The 22317-nt window shown below is 36.7% G+C and overlaps 1 protein-coding gene and 1 long non-coding RNA gene across 3 annotated transcripts in view; one reads left to right on the plus strand and one right to left on the minus strand.

The window, feature by feature from the left end:
- Positions 1-1333: 1333 nt before the first annotated feature.
- Positions 1334-22317, minus strand: part of SUCLA2 (succinate-CoA ligase ADP-forming subunit beta) — a 59528-nt gene continuing 38544 nt past the window's right edge. Inside the window, exons 7-11 of the mRNA XM_032150851.2 lie at positions 13102-13263; positions 12846-12988; positions 8077-8197; positions 7535-7623; positions 1334-2123 (exon numbers count right to left, since the gene is read on the minus strand). Of these exons, the coding sequence (XP_032006742.1) occupies positions 2049-2123; positions 7535-7623; positions 8077-8197; positions 12846-12988; positions 13102-13263 (590 nt within the window). The 3' untranslated portion in view covers positions 1334-2048. The remainder of the gene's footprint in view (positions 2124-7534; positions 7624-8076; positions 8198-12845; positions 12989-13101; positions 13264-22317) is intronic.
- On the plus strand, positions 4545-16025 carry LOC131383307 (uncharacterized). Of its 2 annotated transcripts, XR_009213254.1 has the most exons (4): positions 4545-4746; positions 6727-6865; positions 14259-14320; positions 14547-16025. It is a non-coding gene; the product is annotated as an uncharacterized LOC131383307 (long non-coding RNA). The 2 variants fall into 2 exon arrangements; XR_009213253.1 differs by lacking the exon at positions 14259-14320 and having other exon boundaries at positions 14547-16023.

Raw genomic sequence — 22317 nt, forward strand, 5'->3', positions numbered from 1 at the left:
ATGGACACAGGAAGGGGAACATCACACTCCGGGGACTGTTGTGGGGTTTGGGGAGGGGGAAGGGACAGCATTAGGAGATATACCTAATGCTAAATGATGAGTTAATGGGTGCAGGAAATCAACATGGCACATGGATACATAGGTAACAAACCTGCACATTGTGCACATGTACCTTAAAACCTAAAGTATAATAATAAAAAAAAAAAAAAGAACATCACAATAGGTAGAAGTTTTCAAATCCATCAGTATGGTTAAATAGTCTACTGCTTGATCAATATTTCCTTCCACGGTTTTATGCAGTGAGCAAAAGGTCAATATGTATATATACACACACACACATATATATACATATATGGACAAAAAGAATAATGTGACTACAATCTGTCTAAAAATATCCACCTGTTACCATATAAAACATCATACAGACTTTGGGAGGCCAAGGCAGGCAGATCACGAGGTCAGGAGATCGAGACCATCCTGGCTAACTAGGTAAAACCCCGCCTCTACTAAAACTACAAAAAATGAGCCAGGCGTGGTGGCAGGCACCTGTAGTCCCAGCTACTTGGGAGGCTGAGGCAGGAGAATGGTGTGAACCCGGGAGGCGGAGCTTGCAGTAAGCTGAGATCATGCAATGGCACTCCAGCCTGGGCAACAGAGTGAGACTCCGTCTCAAAACAAAAACAAAAACATCATACAAATTTAGACATGTCCAAGACCAAAAAATAAATCAGCTTCTCTCTTCCCCAGTAAAATAGTTAAGAAAAGGCTTTGAAGTTAGGCATCTTGGATTCAATTCTCCCCTCTGTTTCCTTTAGAGAATATACTAGATGGCATACACATAAATAGCAGACTTCCAGTGAACTATCTATCTATATGTAGCTGTATAATATGTATGGTTGGCTGGGTGCAGTAGTTCATACATGTAATCTCAACATTTTGGGAGGCAAAGGCAGGAGGATTGCTTGAGCCCAGGAGTAAGAAACCAGCCTAAGCGACATAGTGATACCCTGTCTCTACCAAAAAAAAAAAAAAAAAAAAAAAAAAAAACCACACATATGGTGGTGCGTGCCTGTAGTCCCTGCTACATAGGAGGCTCAGGTGGGAAGATCACTTGAGCCCAAGAGGCAGAGGCTGCAGTGAGCACGATCATACCACTGCACTCCAGCTTGGGTGAAGAGTGAGACCCTGACTGAAAAACAAAAACAAACAAACCACTGTCATGGCAAGTATATGATCTACGAATTGGTGCTTAGACCTCTATACTGCAATAATGAACACATCAACTTCTACTGTGTTTACTTCAAAACAAGCAAACAAAAGCCATGAACCCAAATCATATTGGGAGATTTTTATTAACTTAAATTGACATTCTTAATTTTGTCTACAAGTCCTTGGTAAATATGCCTTTATTCGAAACAAACCTACAGGTGCTTCTTAATATGACAGAATCATGAAGACTTGCAGTTAATCAGTGTTTCCTAATGATTAAAACAATGTTCAAATAATTACAAGGTTACTTCATCAAAATACTTAGAAGAATATTCTGAGGAGTGTTTGAAAGCTCTGTTTATAAATAGTGACTGATACATTTATTATGTATTTGGTGCTGAAGATAAACACTTTTTACATAAAACATTGTTTTAATATACTGCTCTACTAATGAGGATAGTTATTAGATATACTGTATTTTAACACTAAAGAATAAAGCTTTATCTTCATATTTATCTTATTTATAGGACTCTTATCAATGAAGAACCTTGTATCCAACAACAATAAACTGGCAAATTGCAAGTTACGTTTTGTAGGAGAAGCAAAAAAGACTGGCTGCAACAAAAGAAAGAAGATAACTGCATTATACATGCTTCGTACAAACAGTCCATTCTGAATGGTACAATTAAATGCAGACCAAATCCTTTTAAATGTTTGTGTGCCTAGATGGCAATTACAATCTCCACACACTAAAAAGAAAAAGAACAATAACACAGAACACAGTATTCTTAATGATTATAGCACATTTAACACCTTCAGCCATCCACTGGGTTTTCAGATCATATTGGCAACTGAAATTTCACATCCACATGTGCTTGCTTCGCTAAGGTCACTATTTCAGACAGCTTTACAACCTAAAAGAAAAGAACGAAGAATTTTCACAAAAAGGTAAATTCAGAACTACAGGTCAGTGCAAAATTAATGTACACTCAATTTTTTCCATTTAAAACATCTGGGCTATTCTGACATCGCTATAAATCACACTACGTTCTTATAAGCAAATGACACTCTTAAAGGATAATCAAGTCTGACACTCTTCATAGCCCAAACTTCAATTAAATACTTTCTGATTAAGATGTTGGTATACCACCTGCTAGGATTATACATATTATATAAGATTATATATGTGTGAATAAAATGTGTGTGTGTGTGTGTGTATATATATATATATATATATAATATTCTAAATTTTATCTTAAAGACAGAAACAGTGAGTGTCTTTGTTGGATACTCTGCAACTCAAAGCACATCTAAATAAAAATTTGTTTTGAAATAAGTATGCAATCTTGACTTAAAATATTGGGATAGAAGTTTGGGTCTAGTAGTTAGTATTTTACTTTTTTGTCAGTAAGTTAACAATTGCTAATCTGAGTTCCAATTCCCTCTACAATCTGTCTAAAAATATCCACCTGCTACCATACAAAACATCATACAAATTTAGACATGTCTAAGACCAAAAAAACAAACTCAGCTTCTCTCTTCCTCAGTAAATTAGTTAAGAAAAGGCTTTGAAGTTAGATATCTTGGATTCAAATCTCCCCTCTGATGCTTATGACATATAATCTTGAATAAGTTAACTTATCTAGCCTGTTTCTTCATCTATAAAAATGGAAATTTTATCACCAAACTCATATTAAATGAGATAATCCTTGAAGAAAACAGCCTAGCATTGCATGCACAGTAAATACTCAATAAACGGTAGTAACTGCTAATATCATCATCTCATTCAATATTATTATTGTTATGACTTCTATAATCTCCCAGTCAATAAAAACACTGTAGTCACAACTTAAATCAACTGTTCACTTTTACCTCTCATGATCTATGTGATCAAGGTCCTACTGGTTCTTCTCCTTCTTTTCATGTCCTCCAAGCTTTTCTTAATTCAAGCTTTCATTCCAAAAAAGTGCACTTTCAGAGACAAGTTATAAGCTATTTATTACCTTCACCTTTTCTCATATCTAAGTATTGCACTAGATGGACTCCTACTATCTCTCCTCTTTTCCCTTCAATATATCCCACATCTCAAAGTCAAAACAGGCTTTCTGAAATACTTTCTCCTACTATTCCCTTGCTCAAAATCTTTAATTTTAACTCAGGTTTAAGTTTAAATTCTTCTGTCTCTAAACTAGAGTTAAATTTTATTTATTAGTAAGTACTTTCCCAAAGAAGGACATAAGACTGTTATTATTTTTGTGAAATGACATCACATTAACTCAGCAAATTCAAGAGTCTGGCCAAGTGTGGGGGCTCATGCTTGTAATCCCAGCACTTTGGAAGGCCGAGGGCAGATCATATGAGGTCAGGAGTTCAAGACCAGCCTGGTCAACATGGCAAAACCCTATCTCTACTAAAAATACAAGGCCGGGTGCAGTGGCTCACACCTGAATCCCAGCACTTTGGGAGGCCAAGGCAGGTGGATCACAAAATCAGGAGTTCGAGACCAGCCTGACCAACATGGTGAAACCACATCTCTACTAAAAATACATAATTAGCCAGGCATGGTGGTACATGCCTGTAATCCCAGCTACTTGGGAGGCTGAGGCAGCAGAATCGCTTGAACCTGGGAGATAGAGGTTGCAGTGAGCCGAGATCACACCACTGCACTCCAGCCAGGGCAACAAGACCAAAACTCTGTCTAAAAAAAAAAAAAAATTAGCTGGGCGTGGCGGTACACACCTGTAGTCTCAGCTACTCAGGAGGCTGAGACACAAGAACTGCTTAAACCCAGGAGGCAAAGGTTACAGTGAGCTGAGATCACGCCACTGTACTCCAGCCTAGGTGACAGAGCAACTCAGTCTCAAAAAAAAAAAAAAAAAAAAAAAAAAAATCAAGAGTCTACTATTGATTAAGCTATAGAGCCTAAAGAGTGTTCGAGTGTTCAATGAAATATCTATAAACATAATGGAAGGGAAGACAAAAAATTCTCATCTCTCTGTATCTACTATGAAGTGTTCTCTGATACACATTATTGTTAAGTAAAAGAAACAAAGTATAGATTACCATTAATCTAAAGGGGGAAAAGGGAGACACACACACACACACACACACACAGTCCCCCCCTTATCCAATTTCACTTTCTACAGTTTCAGTTACCTGCAGTCAACTGTGGTCCAAAAATTTTAAATGAGAAATTCCAGAAATAAAAAAGTCGTTAAGTTTTAAACTGTGTGTTGTTCTGAGAAGTGTGATGAAATCTTGCACCATCCTGCTCCAAGTGGAATGTGAACCATCTCTTTGCCCAGCGTATCCACACTGTATAAACTACTCTTCCATTAGTCATCAACATTATCTGCTCTTGACATCAAACCATCAACATCATGGCTCAATGATCCAGGATGAACCAAAGCAGATGATTCTCCTTCTGTTACATCATTAGGTCAGTAGTAGCCTAACACTATGTCACAATGCCTTCATCATTCACCTCACTTCATCTCACCAAGTAAGCATTTTACCATCTCATTATCACCATCAAAAGTGAGTATAGAACAATAAGATATTTTGAGAGACCACATTCACATTTATCATGGTATATTGTTATAATTGTTCTACTTTATTATTAGATGTTGTTAATCTGTTACTATGTCTAATACATAAACTTTATCAAAGGTATATATGTATAGGAAGAAGCATAGTATATACAGGTTTGGAACTATCTGTGATTCAGGCACCCACTGGGGGTCTTGCAACACATTCCCTGCAGATAAGGGGGGACTACTGTACACATACATATAGTTATATACACACAATTAGCTTATGTTTTTAAGAAGTGGAAAGATAAATCAAAACTTTCTTAAAAAACAAAAAAAAAGTAAAAAGGTTGCCTGTTGGGGAAGAAGGAAAGAGAGAAATATATAAAAGCTAGATTCCCTGATAATACCTTGTTCTATACTTTCCACTTTGGAATCATGTAAATATAAAATAAAAAACAAAAGGTTGTGTTTTTTTTTTTTTTTTTTTTTAAAGCAATCCCTTTTAAAACAATGAAACTATATCAAGCTGAGACAAAACACACAGAGAATTATTTCACATGAATTTTAAAATCCACTAAGTTGTGGGACATACCCTAAAGGACAGAAAGAAATGCAGATATAACTGCTTTCAGTAATCAGACTGTTGGTATTCTTATTATAAAATTGTCTTATCTGTACTAAGGGACAAAGCAAATGAATAATTATGATAGTATGGCATGAACGAAGGCACAAACAGATGTCAGATAAGAAAAAAAATCTATACTCCTGGACTTGCATTGAAAATATCAGTATGAACTCAGGTATTACCTCTTTAAAAAATACATGTTTTCTCAGACTTGCCACTTAAAAAGCTCAGAAACAATAATCAACCCAGTATCTATGAATACTCATAAGGCCCAAATTGTGCTCTCTAAATACCATTTGGCCCATTCAAGTTCTGATTCAAGAAACGTAAAGATGAGCCTGAAACATTTTATCATACCAGATAGAGGGCTTCTCAGAAGGATGCAACAGTTAACCTGAAGAGAGGTTCCGAAAGACCAAAGGTTGGACAATTTCAATCACAACTTATATGAACTAAACTACATCAAATGTTTAAGTCATAAGTTCAAAACAGTACGCCAGTGGAACACACGTGTATACATGTGTATGCATACACACACACACACCCCTGAAAACAAAAAGTAAACAAAATACAAAAAAAAAAAAAAAGCCTAGGTCACCTTTATTGGACATAATAGAACAAACATTATTTTGAAAATTGGTCAATAAAGGCAAACAATCAGGTAATTATCCTACTTTTCCTATGCAAAATGTACTCCGTGGTAACAAATGGTTGACACGTGGAAGTTTTACTTTTTAGAAGCATTACATATAATAAGTGAAGAATGACAGAATTACAATAGCACCACTTTGCAACACAAACAAAATACTGGATCTAAGCTATGATGTCAATGGCTAGTAATACCACAAAAAGATTAACATCGTATATGTTTTGATGAAATTAAACAACACCTACTATGAAATATTCTTGTTCCCTGCTCCCCAAAATCAAATATGAACATGGTCAAGCCTATAGATTGAACTCCCAGTTTACAGGAAATACACAGGGCAGAGAACATAGAGACGGCAGAGAACACAGTAAATGAACGACACCCTAAAGATGCAACCATTAAAATCCAGACTATGAGAAACTTAACAGGACCATCAACCTGGATTTTTCAACAAATAAATAACAGAAAGTACTTTTCTTTTTAAAAGGGGAAACCAACAGATTAAGAAAATTAATAACATATTAACCAACTACAATGCAGAGACTTATTCTGATCCTAACAAAGAACTTAAACAAAAGATATGAGAGACTCAGAAATTTCAACAATGACTATATTATTTTTTATAAAACATAACCATAATACCATTACCCCACCTAAAACAAGTAACAGTAATTCTTTTATACCATTATCAATACCCTTCTCTTTTACAGATGCATGATGAAATGTATGAAATGATATAACGTCTGGGATTTGCTTGAAAATAATCACACTTGTGGGAGGAAGTAAGAATACAGATAAAACAAGAAACAAGATTGGGCAGGAGCTGACCGTTGTTTAAGATGATCACAGGTATAAGATGTTCTGACAAAGATTCTCTCCTTGACCAAACTCTCTTTTGTTTTTTCAATATATATTTATCGAATATATAGATAGATACACACACATACATATATATATGCGTGTGTGTGTGTGTGTGTGTGTGTGTGAAGATAGGGTCTCCCTATGTTGCCCAGGCTAGTCTCAAACTCCTGGACTGAAGCAATCCTCCTGCCTCAGCCTCCCAAAGGCTACTCTGAACTCTCTTCTCAACTTGGCTCTAACTTTTGGACTTCTGTATTTGTCCCTGCATAGTCCAATTTTAGCAAGAATCTTGCTTAAGTCAGTTTAGCCAGGATCCTCCCTTACCCATAATGTATCCTTTTAGTAATTTTTCATCCACTGCCCCCACCCTCTTCCTTGGTTATAAATTCCCACTTTTCCTTGCTGTATTTGGAGTTGGGCCCAATCTTTCTCCCCTACTGCAAAACTCCACTGCAGTAGCCTCTATGCTTATTCCAACAGTCCCTCTGAATAAAGTCTGCCTTAACATCTTTCAGCAAGAGTCATGAATAATCGTTTTCTCTAACCATTCATTACACTCATAATATTTAGCTGAAACACAAATTATTAGCTGTATTAATTAGGTTCATTTTAGGACTGTGTTTATAAATCCTCCTTAGATTAACATGGCCAATTTACCATTCTAGCAGCTTCATCCAAGTCATCACAAGCAAGTATTTTAAGTCCACTGTCCGCTATCAGTGCCTTAGCATCATCGACTCGTGTACCTGTAAATGATTTATGCAAATATAAATGTTTTAAATACACACGCAAAAGCATTTTAAAATGTTTGCCAAAACACAGTATGAGAATGAAACCTCAACAGAGGAGACTTCCATTATTTAGTATAAACGCTTCTAAACCAAAGAAAACACTGTAAAAGCCCAGGTTATCTTACAAAATATTTTGCCTTAAATAATTCTGACTTGCTTAGTAATTCAGGCAAGTCAGAATTCAAGACAAATCACAACAAATAAAAAGTGTATCAAATTATACCAAGCAAAAGTATAAACATTTTGCCCCAATGTTAAAATTTTTAAAAAACTATAGTTTTAATTTCATGTTGTATAATGCTTTCAAAGACACAGCTATTTAAAAACTATGTTTTAATGAACTGAACTCCATGGAAATGTGAACTTTTAAAGAATTAAAAACAATTGCAAGATGCCTTTCACACTCACCTTGTAACCGTACCACAACAGGTATTTTAATTTCCAAGTCTTTTACTGCCATGACTATACCTTGTGCAATAACATCACAGCGCATGATTCCTCCAAAAATGTTGACCAGAATAGCTAGTACCTATGAATAAAGTGTTCTGATAGATTAAAATTTAAAAGAAATTTAAGTTCTTTTCCCCAAAAAACACTAGTATATGTGCTTCATGATAAACATTAATTTGATAGAAAGATTTTCAGACCAAACCACCATACCCTCCTCTAGCTCTCTTTATTGAAGTCTATGTAGTCCACTGCCCACCAGAACTTACTTCCATCTCCTTGGGTAATTTCAACACCTAGTTCACATTTCCTTCTCTACTATATCCCATATGAACAAGACCATCTAATTCCATTTACTTTCTCCTGTTAAACTTGGCCATTCACCAACATGACTACCCCCAGATCATACTGTAAGATAGTCTCATGTGCAAGATCTCCAATTTAGTGTTTGTCACCTATCATTTCCTCATCTATCCCTGTAGGAAAAGGGCATGTTGTGTGGCAAGAGTAACACCATCTTGAAGCAAAACTGTCATAATGACCAATGTTTGACTCCTGCAGAGCAAGGCCTTCTGCAGCAAGGTCAAGAAACACTGCCTGTAACATAGATAACCCTTATAAAGAAACAATGCCTGTAGCATAAATGACAACTCATAAAGATGTTTACCTAACTTCCTCAATGGTCACAAGTTTGACAAGAGGGTCTGAGACGTGACTAGCTGCACAAGTGTTACCAAGAAAAAAAGCTCACTATATAAAGGATAATTTCTGGAGGGCGAGTGTGGGGATCCACCATCCTGCAGCCACCCAAGCCATAGCTTCTGTTTGTAAGTCCCTATATAAATTTAGTTTCTTTCTGAGAACTGGATTTGCCAGCCTCTTTCTTTGGCCTCTCAGATCCCTTGGCCTCTGGGGGTACATGTGCATAGACCTGCTCACTGCAAAATAATCCCCATCACTGTAATCAACTTTTTACACAAACTAGGCCCTAAGAATCACCCAACTTCTGCTGTATGGCCCTCTCTTGGCTACATTTCACATCCAAATCTCAGAACCTGTTTGGGTCAGCATTCTTTCAGCATCACAATGATAGTTCTGAATCAGTGTTCTCCTATCCTTTCCAAATAATCACTCTTTTTTAAAAAAAAGAGGTTTAGTTCACTCAGCTACACCAGGGTTTCTCAAACAGTGAGATTAAAACGGGTTGTAGATAGACCAATATATTGCTCCCCTCAATTCTTGGGGGAGCTAGGAATGTTCTGGGGCAGCAGGAGCCTCAGGGCCAGTGGACTCTGACTACAAGCAATCTTCTCCATCTACCTCCAAGGCCCCATTGAAATATCTTCTGTGAATGCCAGGACATGAAAAGGGGTGAGACACACTGAGCTATACTATACATTCTTTACCTTACCACTATTATTCCCAGACCTTTAAGAAATGAAGCTCTGGAATTCAAAATAGACTAGAACTCATAGTAGCCTTTGGCATCTCTCATCTCTCTCCCTCTCACCTCATTCTGGATAGTTTCCATATTCACCACCAGGCACCATCTAACACTCCAGCCTTAAAGTCCTTGGATCTTTACTCTACCAAGCCACTTTCACCTGTAGTCAATTTAAATGAATTACTACCATGGATAAATCCTGGAATAGGCCAGAAAGAGTGTCTCTAGAATATGAAATGTATAAATCTCATTCTCTGCTCAACCTCCTTCCCCTTTCACTTTAACGCCTTTTTCCTCTAGCTCTACCAAACACAATATTTTCCTCTTAAAAGCCTCTAGTCCCCCTCCTACCCCCAAAAAAAGCCTCTAGTCCCTCAGTCCCTCTCTAATCTTCTACTCTATTAGCTCTCAATGGATCTGACTTTCTTCACTATAGAACGTGGGACATATGGCTAAGCAATTCAGTGTCACTGCCACCTGCATGCTCAATTCTGTCATACCTATTCCTCTGCCATCCTACTTCAAACAATGCATCTTAGGATGATTCCAGCCATAGCTTATTCAGGGAAAAGTAAAAAAGTAAAAACTGAAAACAAAACTGGAAACACTAGCATAACCTGAAGAGCAATTAGATAATGATTCATCAGCAATCCTCAACTTAGTAGTCTGCCTCATATCTTTAACTCTCTTCATAAGCCTTCTATCCCATGCAAGCTCTCTAACTTTTAGCATACAACCTTCCTTTCTCTAGTAGCACCTCAGGAAAGGAGTAACCACCTTTCCAAAGCTAACCTGGCGAGATAATTATCTCCATCTATTTACTATATTGTATTTCCTCCAGGTCTTCACCCCTCTAGCTACATTCACTCTCTTTATTTTCAAATCTCTTCTCTTCCTCCAACTAGAAACAGCTCATCTTCTTGATCTTCTAAACAAGCAAGAAAACATACACCACAAAACTCTCCTCAGTCCTACTGCCTTTGACTGACAGCACTGCATCCCTTCCATGCCTTTGTTTAAAAAAAAAAAAAAAAAGTCCTGGAAGAGTAATCTCTCCTGGATATCTCTATTCCCTCAATTCCTTGTCAAATCAATCCATTACAATCTGGCCTATGCCCCCATCTCTTCTACTATTCTTACTAAGGTTCCCACTCACCTTTTTCAGTTCTTACTCTGAATAGTCCTACAACATTTGACATTGTTTCCTAATGCCTTACTTCTCAAAACTCTTCACCTTGGTCCTTCGATGTCACCACTCTCTCCCAATCTGTTCCTATCTCTGTCATTTGTTCTCTGTTTTTCATTTGGGTTTTCCTTCTCTATTCAACTCTTCAACAAAAATAGAGGGGCCAGGTTCCATTCTTGGTTCCTCATCTCACTTGTACGGATCACCTCACCAACTCCTAAGACTTCAACTTTTCTCCACTATAGGAAGTATAGTATCTTTTCAACCAACTGTCTACTAGATATAGTCACCACAATCCAAACTTGACACTCATTCTGAAATACGTATTCCTCGACTTTGCCTCTGACAGCATGAAAGGCATCACCACCCAATGATTCTCCCCAGCCCAAAGTCCTAATGTTAACTTAACCAACCCTTCTATGAGGCTCCCAGAAAAGAAGAAAAAAAAATGAATTTAATGACCCTATCTCAGAAATGCCTCTAATTTGTTCTTACTGATATTGCCTTTGTCAGGGATCTCTTCCATGACAAGAGAATTCATAATGAATGAATTCTCTTTGAAATTGATCTCTCCTGTCAGTCAGTGTCTCCCTACTCTTCATTTCACTCTCTACTAATCTTCTTTTAAAATTTTCTTTAAAATAAAAAACAAAAAGGCAGGGGATAGATATATGCATTTGTGTATGTGCTGGGGTAGGGAGTTAAAATCCAAACTCCTTAACTACAGGTAATAGGGATCTTCACAAATGTGGTCACAATTTGCCAACATTATCTCTTATCATTTATCCCAATAATGCCATATTCTTACACATAAGCATCTTACCACCCCATGAACATAATGGCCCTCTCTAGATTCTATGTCTTTGTACATTGTCTTCCTCTTCCCTCATTTAATCTTCAAGACAGCTCAAGGTATCATCCATTCAGTGAAGGCCACCCTGATTCTCCCAGTTTTTGCCTCTGTCTTCTGTTCTTCCACAGCACTACTTTCTGTCAATCACCCCAGTAAAGCTGTAAGTAACTTAAGAGAAGGGCCCATGTATTTTCAAGTCCAAGCATAGTGACCATCACAAAATATATGGCCACTTCAATGCTATCCACATTGACACCCTGGGTTCCCGTTCTGTTTCCAACTCTGATGCCCATCATGTCAGTCCCCTACACTGTAACTCTTCATATACTTTTCTCCATTCTTGCACCTGGGCCCTAAAAGCCATGCTTAGAAAAATAAACAACTAGAATTCTAATTCTAGTTGTAAGTACTCAACTCAATTCTAGTAGTAAGTACTTGGCAGTTAGATAATCAGATTGTCTTTAATACCCTGCTTCTCGAGTTTAAGTCAAAAGAAGCTACAGAAATATAATTCCAATAAAATGTTTACTTGTTTTAGTAATTACTAAACAAGGGAAATAACGCACATTTTACATCTCATTTTAGTTTAATCCTCTTTGCAAAATTAATAAATATGGAAAATACGGCTGTAGGCTCAAAGAAAAAGGCATTGAAATAAATTTATATTTTAAACAATTCTACAGTCTAACACCACAAATAAAAATATACATTGTCAGCAGCATCATCAATAATAAATATTGATTAATGAGCTACGTATGTACTGGGCATTATACCAGACACTAGGAGAAGCAACAATTAGTAAAATATGATCCCTATCAATGAAGAATTCTCAGTCTAAATCCAGTAAGAATAGTTCCACAGAGATTATTATCTTTTCTGTAAGCCTTACAAAATCTACATTGGCCACACAATAGATACACTCCTTAACAAATACCTAGTGATTAATAATATATATGTCTTTTGAATTATGATACTTCACATCCCTTATACTTTGATAATCATTAATAAACACATAATTCTAAATTATGGCACATCTATCATGGCAGATTACACAAACATTAAAATGAGTGTTTCAGAAGAGTCTCTTGGTGAATTGCAAAAATCTTCAAGATATGATAGCAAAAAAAGACTCAAAATATATATTAAAAGACACATATATAAATTCTAAAATATAAAAATATACATTTTTATATGTGTTTATTTTATATATTTACATGATATAAAAATGTATCAAGCCCTGCCCTTACCTTTTTATCTGAAGTGATAAGCTTAAACGCTTCTGTTACTTGATGGACTGTAGCACCACCACCAACATCAAGGAAGTTGGCTGGAGTCCCTCCATGAAGTTTTATTATATCCATTGTGGCCATAGCCAAACCAGCACCATTTACTACATAGGGGAAAATGATTTGTATAAGCAACAAACATAGAGAAAATAAATTAAACTTAGTAAATCCAAATTAAACTTAGTGAATCCAATTCTAACATAAAAACACATGGTACCAAGGCAGCCTATATTTCCATCGAGGCCAATGTAGTTGAGATTTGCCTTAGCAGCATCTTTGTCCCTTTCATCTTCCTGGGTCCAGTCCTGTAGATCAAAGATTTTCTTTTGGCGATAGGCTGAATTAGAGTCAAAATTGATCTTTGCATCCATACACAATACTTTGAAGGGAAAAAGAGAAAAGTGACCTTAATTTCAAGACAGATACAATAAAGTATCAAATAATCAAATGGTCTTTCATTTAGGGAAAAGACACATTTTAATTTTGTTATTTAACGAAAATATTTCAATTTATGTTCACCATGAATTCAAACTGTTCTTTAAAACAGAGTATTTGGGAATTAAAACTGCCCCATCAAAGTTATTGGGTCTACATCCATGCTATGCACTACATAAAGAAAAAGAAAACCTCAAAAATATTTTAAATTATTTAAAAATTGTCAAAAATTAACTATCCTTGTTCCTAGCTAGCCCCATCACTTGGGGCCCATATCCCATCCCCTCTCATCTACTCAAAAATAATGTTCCAGCAATTCCGTCTCCCCTACATTATAAATCTGCCTCTCCTCCCCTTACCTTTCTATTGACTAAATCTTGCCGACTTGCTAAAACAGTTTTATTTCCTCACCTTAATAAAAAGAAAAAAAAATCTTTTAACTCCTATCTCCCCCTTAGTCTTTACTACACAGCAACTCCTTGAAGATTTGTCTAATTAAAAGAGAGGTCTCAGAACAAGGGTTTCTGGGGAAAAAAAAGAAATAGAGGGGTGAGCAAACTATGGCTAGATTTGGCCTGTGCCTGTTTTTATTTTTATTTTTTTGAGACAGGGTCTTGTTCTCACACCCAGACTAAAGTGCAGTGGCATGATCTCAGCTCACTTCAACCTCCACCTCCCAGGTTCAAGCAATTCTCATGCCTCAGCCTTCCGAGTAGCTGGGAATACAGGTATGCACCACAACACCCAGCTAATTTTTGTAGTTTTAGTAGAGATAGGGTTTTGCTATGTTGGCCAGGCTGGTCTTGAACTGCTGACCTCAAGTAATCCACCCGCCTCAGCTTCTCAAAATGCTGAGATTAAAAGTGTGAGCAACTGAGCCCAACCTGTGCCTGTTTTCAAATGGCCTATAAGCTAAGAATGGATTTTACACTTTTAAAGGATTATGAAGACAAAAGGAGAAAAGAAAGAGAAGAAGAAGCAAAACAGCAGCACCAAAAACTGTATGTGATCCATAAAGCCTAAAATACTTATTAACTGCCAACCCCTGTGCTTAAACTCCTTGTACCAAATTTTTTTCCTGCCATTCTCTCTTACACCCACTCTAATCAGGCTCTTACTTCCAGCACTCTACCAAAATGGCTCTTAACAAAGGTCACCTCTCTGACTTCACCTTTAAGTACTCTACCCCTTCCTCACTCCAATCTAACCATAACATTCTCCTTGCAGCTCCTGAAAAGATACAGGGTTGAAAGAAGTGAGCAATTTCAGCGGCTGCCCAACACAGGAGAAAAAGTTTGGAGCCCAGCTAAGTACCATTAATACCAAAAGTCAATATTCTTTCAGAGGAAGATAATAGAATTCAGTCTTTACACCATAGCTCCCAAAATGTATAGTGTATGAGTCAAACTTACTAGATCCATAATGAAATGGGGAAATGTGACTACTAGTAAAGAGAAAAAACAGTCAACTGAAACTAAACCCACAGTAACCCAAATTTAGAATAATCAGAAGACTATTATAAACTTTTTAAAACATGTTTAAGGATTTAAGAGAAAATATGGTCATAATAAATGAACACACAGGTAATCTAAGCAGAGAATAAAACAAGAGAACAAAATGGAAAATCTAGAACTAAAAAGTATAATATCTGAAATAAAAAATTCACTGGATGAACTTAACAGCAGACTGGTGATGGGTCAGTGAACCTGAAGACAAAGAGAAACTATCCAATCTGCAGAAGAAAAAAAAAGAAAAAAGAAACTGCACCTCAGTGACCTCTTGGACAATATCAAGAAGTCTAATGTGAAACTGAAAGGATAATGGGACAGGAAAAAAGTGATGAAAGAAAAATATATCAAGCCAAGATTCTATAACCAGTGAAAATATACTTCAAAAGAAGGACAGAATAAAGACATTTATAGAATAATGGCAACAATATTCATCACTAGCAGACCTGTGCTAAGAGAAATGCTACAGAAAGTTCTTCAGGCTCAAGGGATGTAACGTGGAAATCTGAATCTAAAGTAGTAAATGTCAAGAAGGGGCAGTTTTGTCCCACAGGGGACATCAGGAAATGTCTGGGGGCATTTTTGTTTGTCACAAATGGAGGCTGCTACTGGCACCTGAATGCTACTGGATAAACATCCTGTTAAACACCCGACCAAGCACAGGACAGCCTCCCATAACAACAACAAAAAAATCAACCTACCCTAAAATGTCAATAGTGCCAATGTTGGTAAATCTTCATCTATGGGTAGGAAAGAACAACAAAAATATATGAGCAAATTGAAACCAACCCAATAGTCCCACAGACTGTTCTTTTGGATAAACAGTGAAATTGATCTTTCTGGTCTTAAAGCTTGAAGCTTACATTTGTTTTATCTGAGTTCCTTCCTCAGGAAGGGACCTTCAGGGCTCTCAAAAAAATGTATCAAAGAACTGAAACTCACCAGATCACCACATCCAGACAATGAGACTAGACTCTGGACCCCTCATTCATCATGATTGCTTCCTTGACCCTCCCTAGTTCCTATTTTCTTACACATTGTTACATTTTTTTCCCTGCTATATAAACCCTAGTTTTAGCCAGTCAGGGAGATGGATTTGAGACTGAGCTCCAATCTCCTCAGCTGCAACACCCGATTAAAGCCTTCTTCCTTGGCAATACTTGTCTCAGTAATTGGCTTTCTGTGTGGCGAGCAGCAGGACCTAGAACAAACCCCTAGTGATTCTGTAACAGATTTTGGTTAGTTGACAGGGAACATGTTGTTTGTGACTCAGCTGATGTGGACGGGGAGTCTCAGAAGCCATCCTAAGCAGCTGCCCACCCAGTTTTGGCTGAAGGTGAGTGTCAGTCTCTCTCTGGCCCCACCATGGCCAGCCCCAACCACATTCCTGATTGCCTCATTAGAACTGCCTTTGAAACTTGACATTGCATAGATATAGGTAAGTGTCCTTCATGGGCCTAGACATAAGGATTTGCTCCTCTCAATTTGGGAAATCTTTAAAAGAATTTTCATTTGTAGGTTGAACAAGCCCAAATGACTGAGAGAGAGAAGCACCCTAACTGTTTCAGTAAGAACATTCTTGGAGTTTTTTCTGTAATTGCGTGTTGTGTCCAGGCAGGTGAGTGTCCTTTGTGGGTACTGGACAGTTGGATCAGCTCCTCTCAATTTGGGTAATTCCCAAGGAATTTTTGTTTGCAGTTGACCAAGCCCAACTAATGGAGAGAGGAAGCACCTTAAGTGTTTCAGTTTGGACACTCTTGGGGCTTGTTTGTTGCTGTAGCAGTTGGATTGTGTTTGGGTGATTGTGTGTGTTTTATATAGTCATGAGAAATTAGAATTTGGTAAAATGATACACTTTTGCAATACTGTTTGGTCCCAGTGTTGTTTGGAATCTGGAGTTTGCTGCTGAATGAAAAAGTGGGATGGAGTTGTGTGTTACCCAGACTTTTGTGCTGCTATCCTAAGCAGGGTTGAGCCTGATTACTATGTGATGTTCTCCTTTGCTGATGTTTGGCCCCAGTGTTCTTTGGAGTCTGGGGAGGTTTGGCCTTTAAAAAATCAAACTGCCATGAAAACTGCTTTACCCAAAGTTTTGATTCACAGCTTTCAGTGGATTACCTATTGGAGTAAACAAAGTGTAACCATGTAAAATCAGTGAGTTTGTATTGCTATCTCATGGCTAGAGTTCCAAGGTAAACATTACTGGATTTTCATTTGTGTGTGTGCATACTGTTAGGTAACAGGTGTACCTTAATGGCGCTGGTTCCGGGTTCTTCTTCCTCCTCGATACAGACCCGCCAAAGAAAAACCAATCAGAAAGAGGCGCCTTCCTGCCTTGGTCTGAGCCCAGCCCCCAGCCAACCATTGACCTCCACGTAACGTCTCAGAGTATAAAAAGCCGAAGCCCCGAAGCCCTCTCTCTCTGCTTCCTCTTCGGCTCCCTACCTGACACCTCCAATAAAGATCTCTTGACCGTAACCGGTGTAGCGTGGTCTTAGCCTGAGTCTGTAGAGTCACTCTTTCACATACATACATGTCTAGATGTGTTTATTTGTATGTACACTTGTTATATGTTGTGTCTACCAAACTGGCTTATAAGTAAAAGAGTGCTCATAAATTAAGTCCAAGCAATTTTTAAGTTCATGTGAGTTAAGTAAATCTTTACTAAACAAGCTAGCTTTAAAATTGTTAGTAAAATGAAAATAGCGATGTCTTCAGAATTGTCAGCATACATTTTTGCCTGCATTTTATATTTGTCTCTGGTAGATATTTTGAGGTGTCAGGGTTTGGCATAGAAGGTTATAAAACTATAAACCTAGCCAAAACAAAATGATCTTTGTGCAAATTTTTTGATGAGACTAATTAAGTTATTGGTTTAATGAAAATAGTTATTGGTGAAAATGCCTATGTAGTTAACTTTAGAGTTCTTATTTCAGTGAATGACTGATATTCATAGATTATAAAATGGTTAATAAGGAAGTAACTTTAAATGATGGCATCTAATATATGTTTTCAGAAGTAATCTAGATAAACTTTAAAATGAAAGAACTGAATACATGTAATTGGGATAAATGTTTTAGGTGAACTTCTTGTGTAATTTAAAATTTTGAAATTATTTTTGATGCTCATTGGATATCTGGGTCATTTCCAGTCAAGAAAGGGTTGTGATACAGGAAATACATTTCTAAAAATTGTGGAACTGTTCTCATCTATAAAATGCTAATATAGTCCAGGATTGCTTCCTAGGGTTTCACTAACATTTAAGGTTACTAAGGACAAGAAATAATATATAATTCTGTTTAAAAAATGTGCCCAAAAAAATGTGTTCTAAGAAAAATAATAATTTTGTTTAATTCAGAAGTTATCTAAAAGTTAATTCAAATTATGGGCTTGAAAAAGTTTTTGATGAAACAAGGTAGTAAGGAAATAAGTGGGGGAGAAAGGTGTGAAAAAAATTATGTATATGAAGATCACGTATTTTTGGTAAGGAAGGTTATAAAGAAAAGATAATAATTTTGTATGTGAAAGGATCTTGTATGGTAAATTGCTGTCCTGGAGTAAAACAATGTTATTTAAAGAAAAAAGAAAGAAGAAGGGAGAGGGAGAAGGAGGAGGAGGGGGAGGAGGAGGAAGAGTGGAGGAGGGGGGGAGGAGGGGGGAAGGAGGAGGAGGAAAATCTGGGACTGATCGGAAAGCCCAGGAGAAGGAGGAGGAGGAGGAGGAAGAGGAAAAAATTCTCGGACTGATTGGAAAGCCCAGGCATGTCATGGGTGGTCTGTGTAAGTCATATGTAGCTTTTCTGGTTTTCCGGTGTGTCTATCTTCATGCACATAAAGAGAAAACAGAACACAGAAGAGTTTAGATAATAGATTCTTTAAAACCTGAGAACGAGAGAAATTTGGCTAATTAACATTTCATAGTTAAAGCTCTTAGTCTTGATGAAGGTAAAATAAGAAATATTATAAAGAAATGCATTGGCAATTTAGCAATTCTTAATAGTTAAGCATGAAGCCAGATCTAGTATGGACCCATATTTCACATACATGCTTGCATTGCTTCACACTATGTTAGTTGTTTTGCATGGATACTGCTGGCACTGGAGTATGTACTGGTCATGTGCCTAGAGTGAGTTTCTTGATTGCACAAGATGTATGGTGATATTGGTGGACTTAAGGTTATTGAATTGTGTACCAGGAATAAAATATTCATCATGTGGTTTTTTGGGAGGTTCTGGGTAACACTGTAGCCTCCAGGGTAGACTGAATAGGGGAAAGATTGAGGGCTGGGTTTCCTGTTTGTTTTTGCTTCCGATTTTCATTTGTTTGCTGTTGTTCTCCTGTGGGTTTTGCTTGTGTATGCATATATATAAAACCATAAACTTTTTAAGTCTGTAATGGAAAGCTTTTATTTGGTTCTACAATTTGCCCTATTTATCTAAAGTTCCTAAGCTACTTTGGTCAAGCCTTTAAAAACTGATAGAGGACACCAGCCATTTAAAATTTGGTGGGTTTTGCTTACCTCTAATGATCTAAAGAACTACAAGAGTTTTAAGGTTTCCGGCACACACACAAAAATAATAAAAAAAGACAAATTCTGAACAGTACATTATATATTCTGTTATTTGGAAAAAGTAGGTGAGAATAAAAATGTTTAAATGTTTATATCCAAATAATTCAATTCAATCAATAATTTAATGAAGAAAAACTGTGATGTGGGTACAAAGTTTTAATGTTCAGAAAAGACTGGCCCTGTCATTAAGGAAATTATATTGATTAGGGTTTCTCCTCAAACTAATTTAGTTGTGTTGACCATTATTAAAATTAAGTGACATTCATTTGAATTAAGTAGTTAAAAAAAAAAAGAGAGAGACTTTCTAGTGACTTTTGATCCCAAGACGTTTATCAATGATGGGCTTTCGTGTGTACTTGTAAACAGAATATGTGCAGTTGTTGCACTGGTTTGAAGATTAACACTCATAATGAACTGCTTTTATGAGACACAGGGCCAGAAGTTAAAACTATTCAATCCCTCTAGGCCCAGGGATCACAGCGGAAGAGGCAGCCATGTAAGATTGTAAAGGCCGATTTTGAGGGATAAGATCAGAGTTTTTCTATAAATTAAACATTAATACCAAAAGCACACTGATGCAAGGCCAGCATCTGGGTCTATGTGTTAGAAGAATATGGTTTTCTTAGAGCACTGATACACTCTTTAAAAAGAAAATTGGGACCAGTTATTAAAAGTATGGAAATCTTACCTTATGGTCAAATTGATTAAAATTGGATAGATTTGTTTATACAGTTTTATTAACTTTAACATTAATAATATATCATATAAAGGAAAATTTTGGTTTTTGCTTTTGAACAAAATGTTTGTGTAATATTAAGAGATAAAAGATTTTGTTTACCTTCTGAGTAAGTTGCAGGGAGAAAATGGAGGTGGGGGGGCCAGACAAGTTTAGTTGGCATGCTATCTTTATTACATCTTATTGCTTAGGAAAATGAGTCTCCTCTCTATCAAAGAGTAAAAGTTTTTGTATGATTTTGGCTAAATGAATGACATTTTACCGTGACTTTGTGATTCTATTTTGTGATAACAAGTGTCTTAAAACTTTGACATTTGGCAAACTTTTTATAAGCAAAATTTCAAGATCTAAATTCAGTCTTTTTGACTTCAAACTATTTTTTTTGTGTATTAGGTTCCCTGACATCCAAAGGAGATATATTAGGCTTATTAGGCTTGTTATGTTAGAATTATACAGGAAGCATTATCAAATGTGAGGTAGTATTTAACTGTCTTTGGGTTATATTTATATAGATATGTTGTTAATATGCGTTCAAGGATTGTATGACATTCCTGAAATTCTGATATGTCTTAATATATGTTGTCAGTAGTAATTAAGATTATGTTAAATTGTTGTATGCCACACAAGTAACCAAATTTCCTTATCAACTGTGTCTTTATGACTGTCTTATGACTTTTGACATCCACAATTGATATATTGCTTTGAATCTCCTCAAAAAGTGACTTATAATCACCTATGGTCCAGGGCTTGCTTCTTTGGAGGAGTTCATGAAAAGGACTCTTTAATGCAGGTTTCTAAAAACTTTGGAGTTTGTGCCCCTGGATTAGAGAGATCTTCCAGGACTCTAATTAAAGAGCTGATATGTTTATAAAGATTGCTAACCCAACATGAAGCAGAGCAGGAGTTCATTGCATGGACTGAAATAATGAAGACTGAAATAATTTTTATGGCTTTGTTTGAAATATTGATGATTCTTTTGTCTGTTTTTTGTTTTTCAGAGTCTGGAGAATATGTTCCTTTTGAGCTATATATAGCCTTGATATATACTTTAAGTGTATTGAGTAGAGAATACTTTTGTAAGTAGAATCTGAGGCATATTTCTCTCTCTGCCTAATTTCTCCAGAATTTGGAAACTATCTGCGAATATTCTTAATTCATGGAAAATGTGTTTGTTTGCATACATTTAATAAAAACCTGTTTTCTTTTGTAATGGGACACAGCTGGAGGAACTGGCTATTTTCCTAGGACTTTGACTGAAATGACCTTGTGAGATGTTCCTGCAAAGCCAATTTGGAAGAATCTGTGGGCAATGATTCTTGTCGCACTGTGTGTGGGTAATCAGGCCAAGTATATGGGACTGAAGCTTATTTTGCAGGTAGACTGGTAGAAGCTTATTTTGCAGGTAGATCCTGCTGTGATTTGTCTTTGGTGGAAGTGGTACGCCAGAGAGAGAAATATTATGTGTCAGAAGAAACTCTCTATTAGATGAACCTTTGATTCCTGGGTGGCTACATGGTCACCTATGGTATGGAGCTGCCTATGACACCCTTCCTCAGCATGAAGCAGCCAGAAAGACCAATGACTGGATTCCTCATGATTGAGGAACTGATAAATAGAAAGGGAAGACTGAAACTGACACAACAGTCCCATAGACTGTTCTTCTGGATAAACACGGAAATTGACCTTTCTGGTCTTAAAGCTTAAAACTTACGAGTTTTTCCTCAGGAAGGGACCTTAGGACCTCTCAAAAAAATGTATCAGAGAACTGAAACTCATCAGATCACCACATCCAGACAATGAGACTCTTACCACTTATTCATGATGACTGCTTCCTTGCCCCTCCCTAGTTCTTGTTGTCTTACACATTGTTACATTTCTTCCCTGCTATATAAACTCCCGGTTTTAGTCAGTCAGGGAGATAGATTTGAGACTGAGATCCTATCTCCTCAGCTGCAGCACCCAATTAAACCCCTCTTCTTTGGCAATACTTCTCAGTGATTGGCTTTCTGTGCAGCAGGACCTAGACCAAACCCCTGGTGTTTTGGTAACAAAATGAATAACTATACTGAAGCTAATAAAAGCCATTTATGTAAATGTTGAATAAGAAAATAATGAACCTTGAAGAACTCAAGTGGAATTAGAGTCATCAGAATAAATTTGGAGATTTTAAAAAATACAGATAGAA

Source organism: Hylobates moloch, unplaced genomic scaffold (assembly GCF_009828535.3).
Source record: "Hylobates moloch isolate HMO894 unplaced genomic scaffold, HMol_V3 SCAFFOLD_4, whole genome shotgun sequence".
NCBI classification, from domain to species: Eukaryota; Metazoa; Chordata; class Mammalia; order Primates; family Hylobatidae; genus Hylobates; species Hylobates moloch.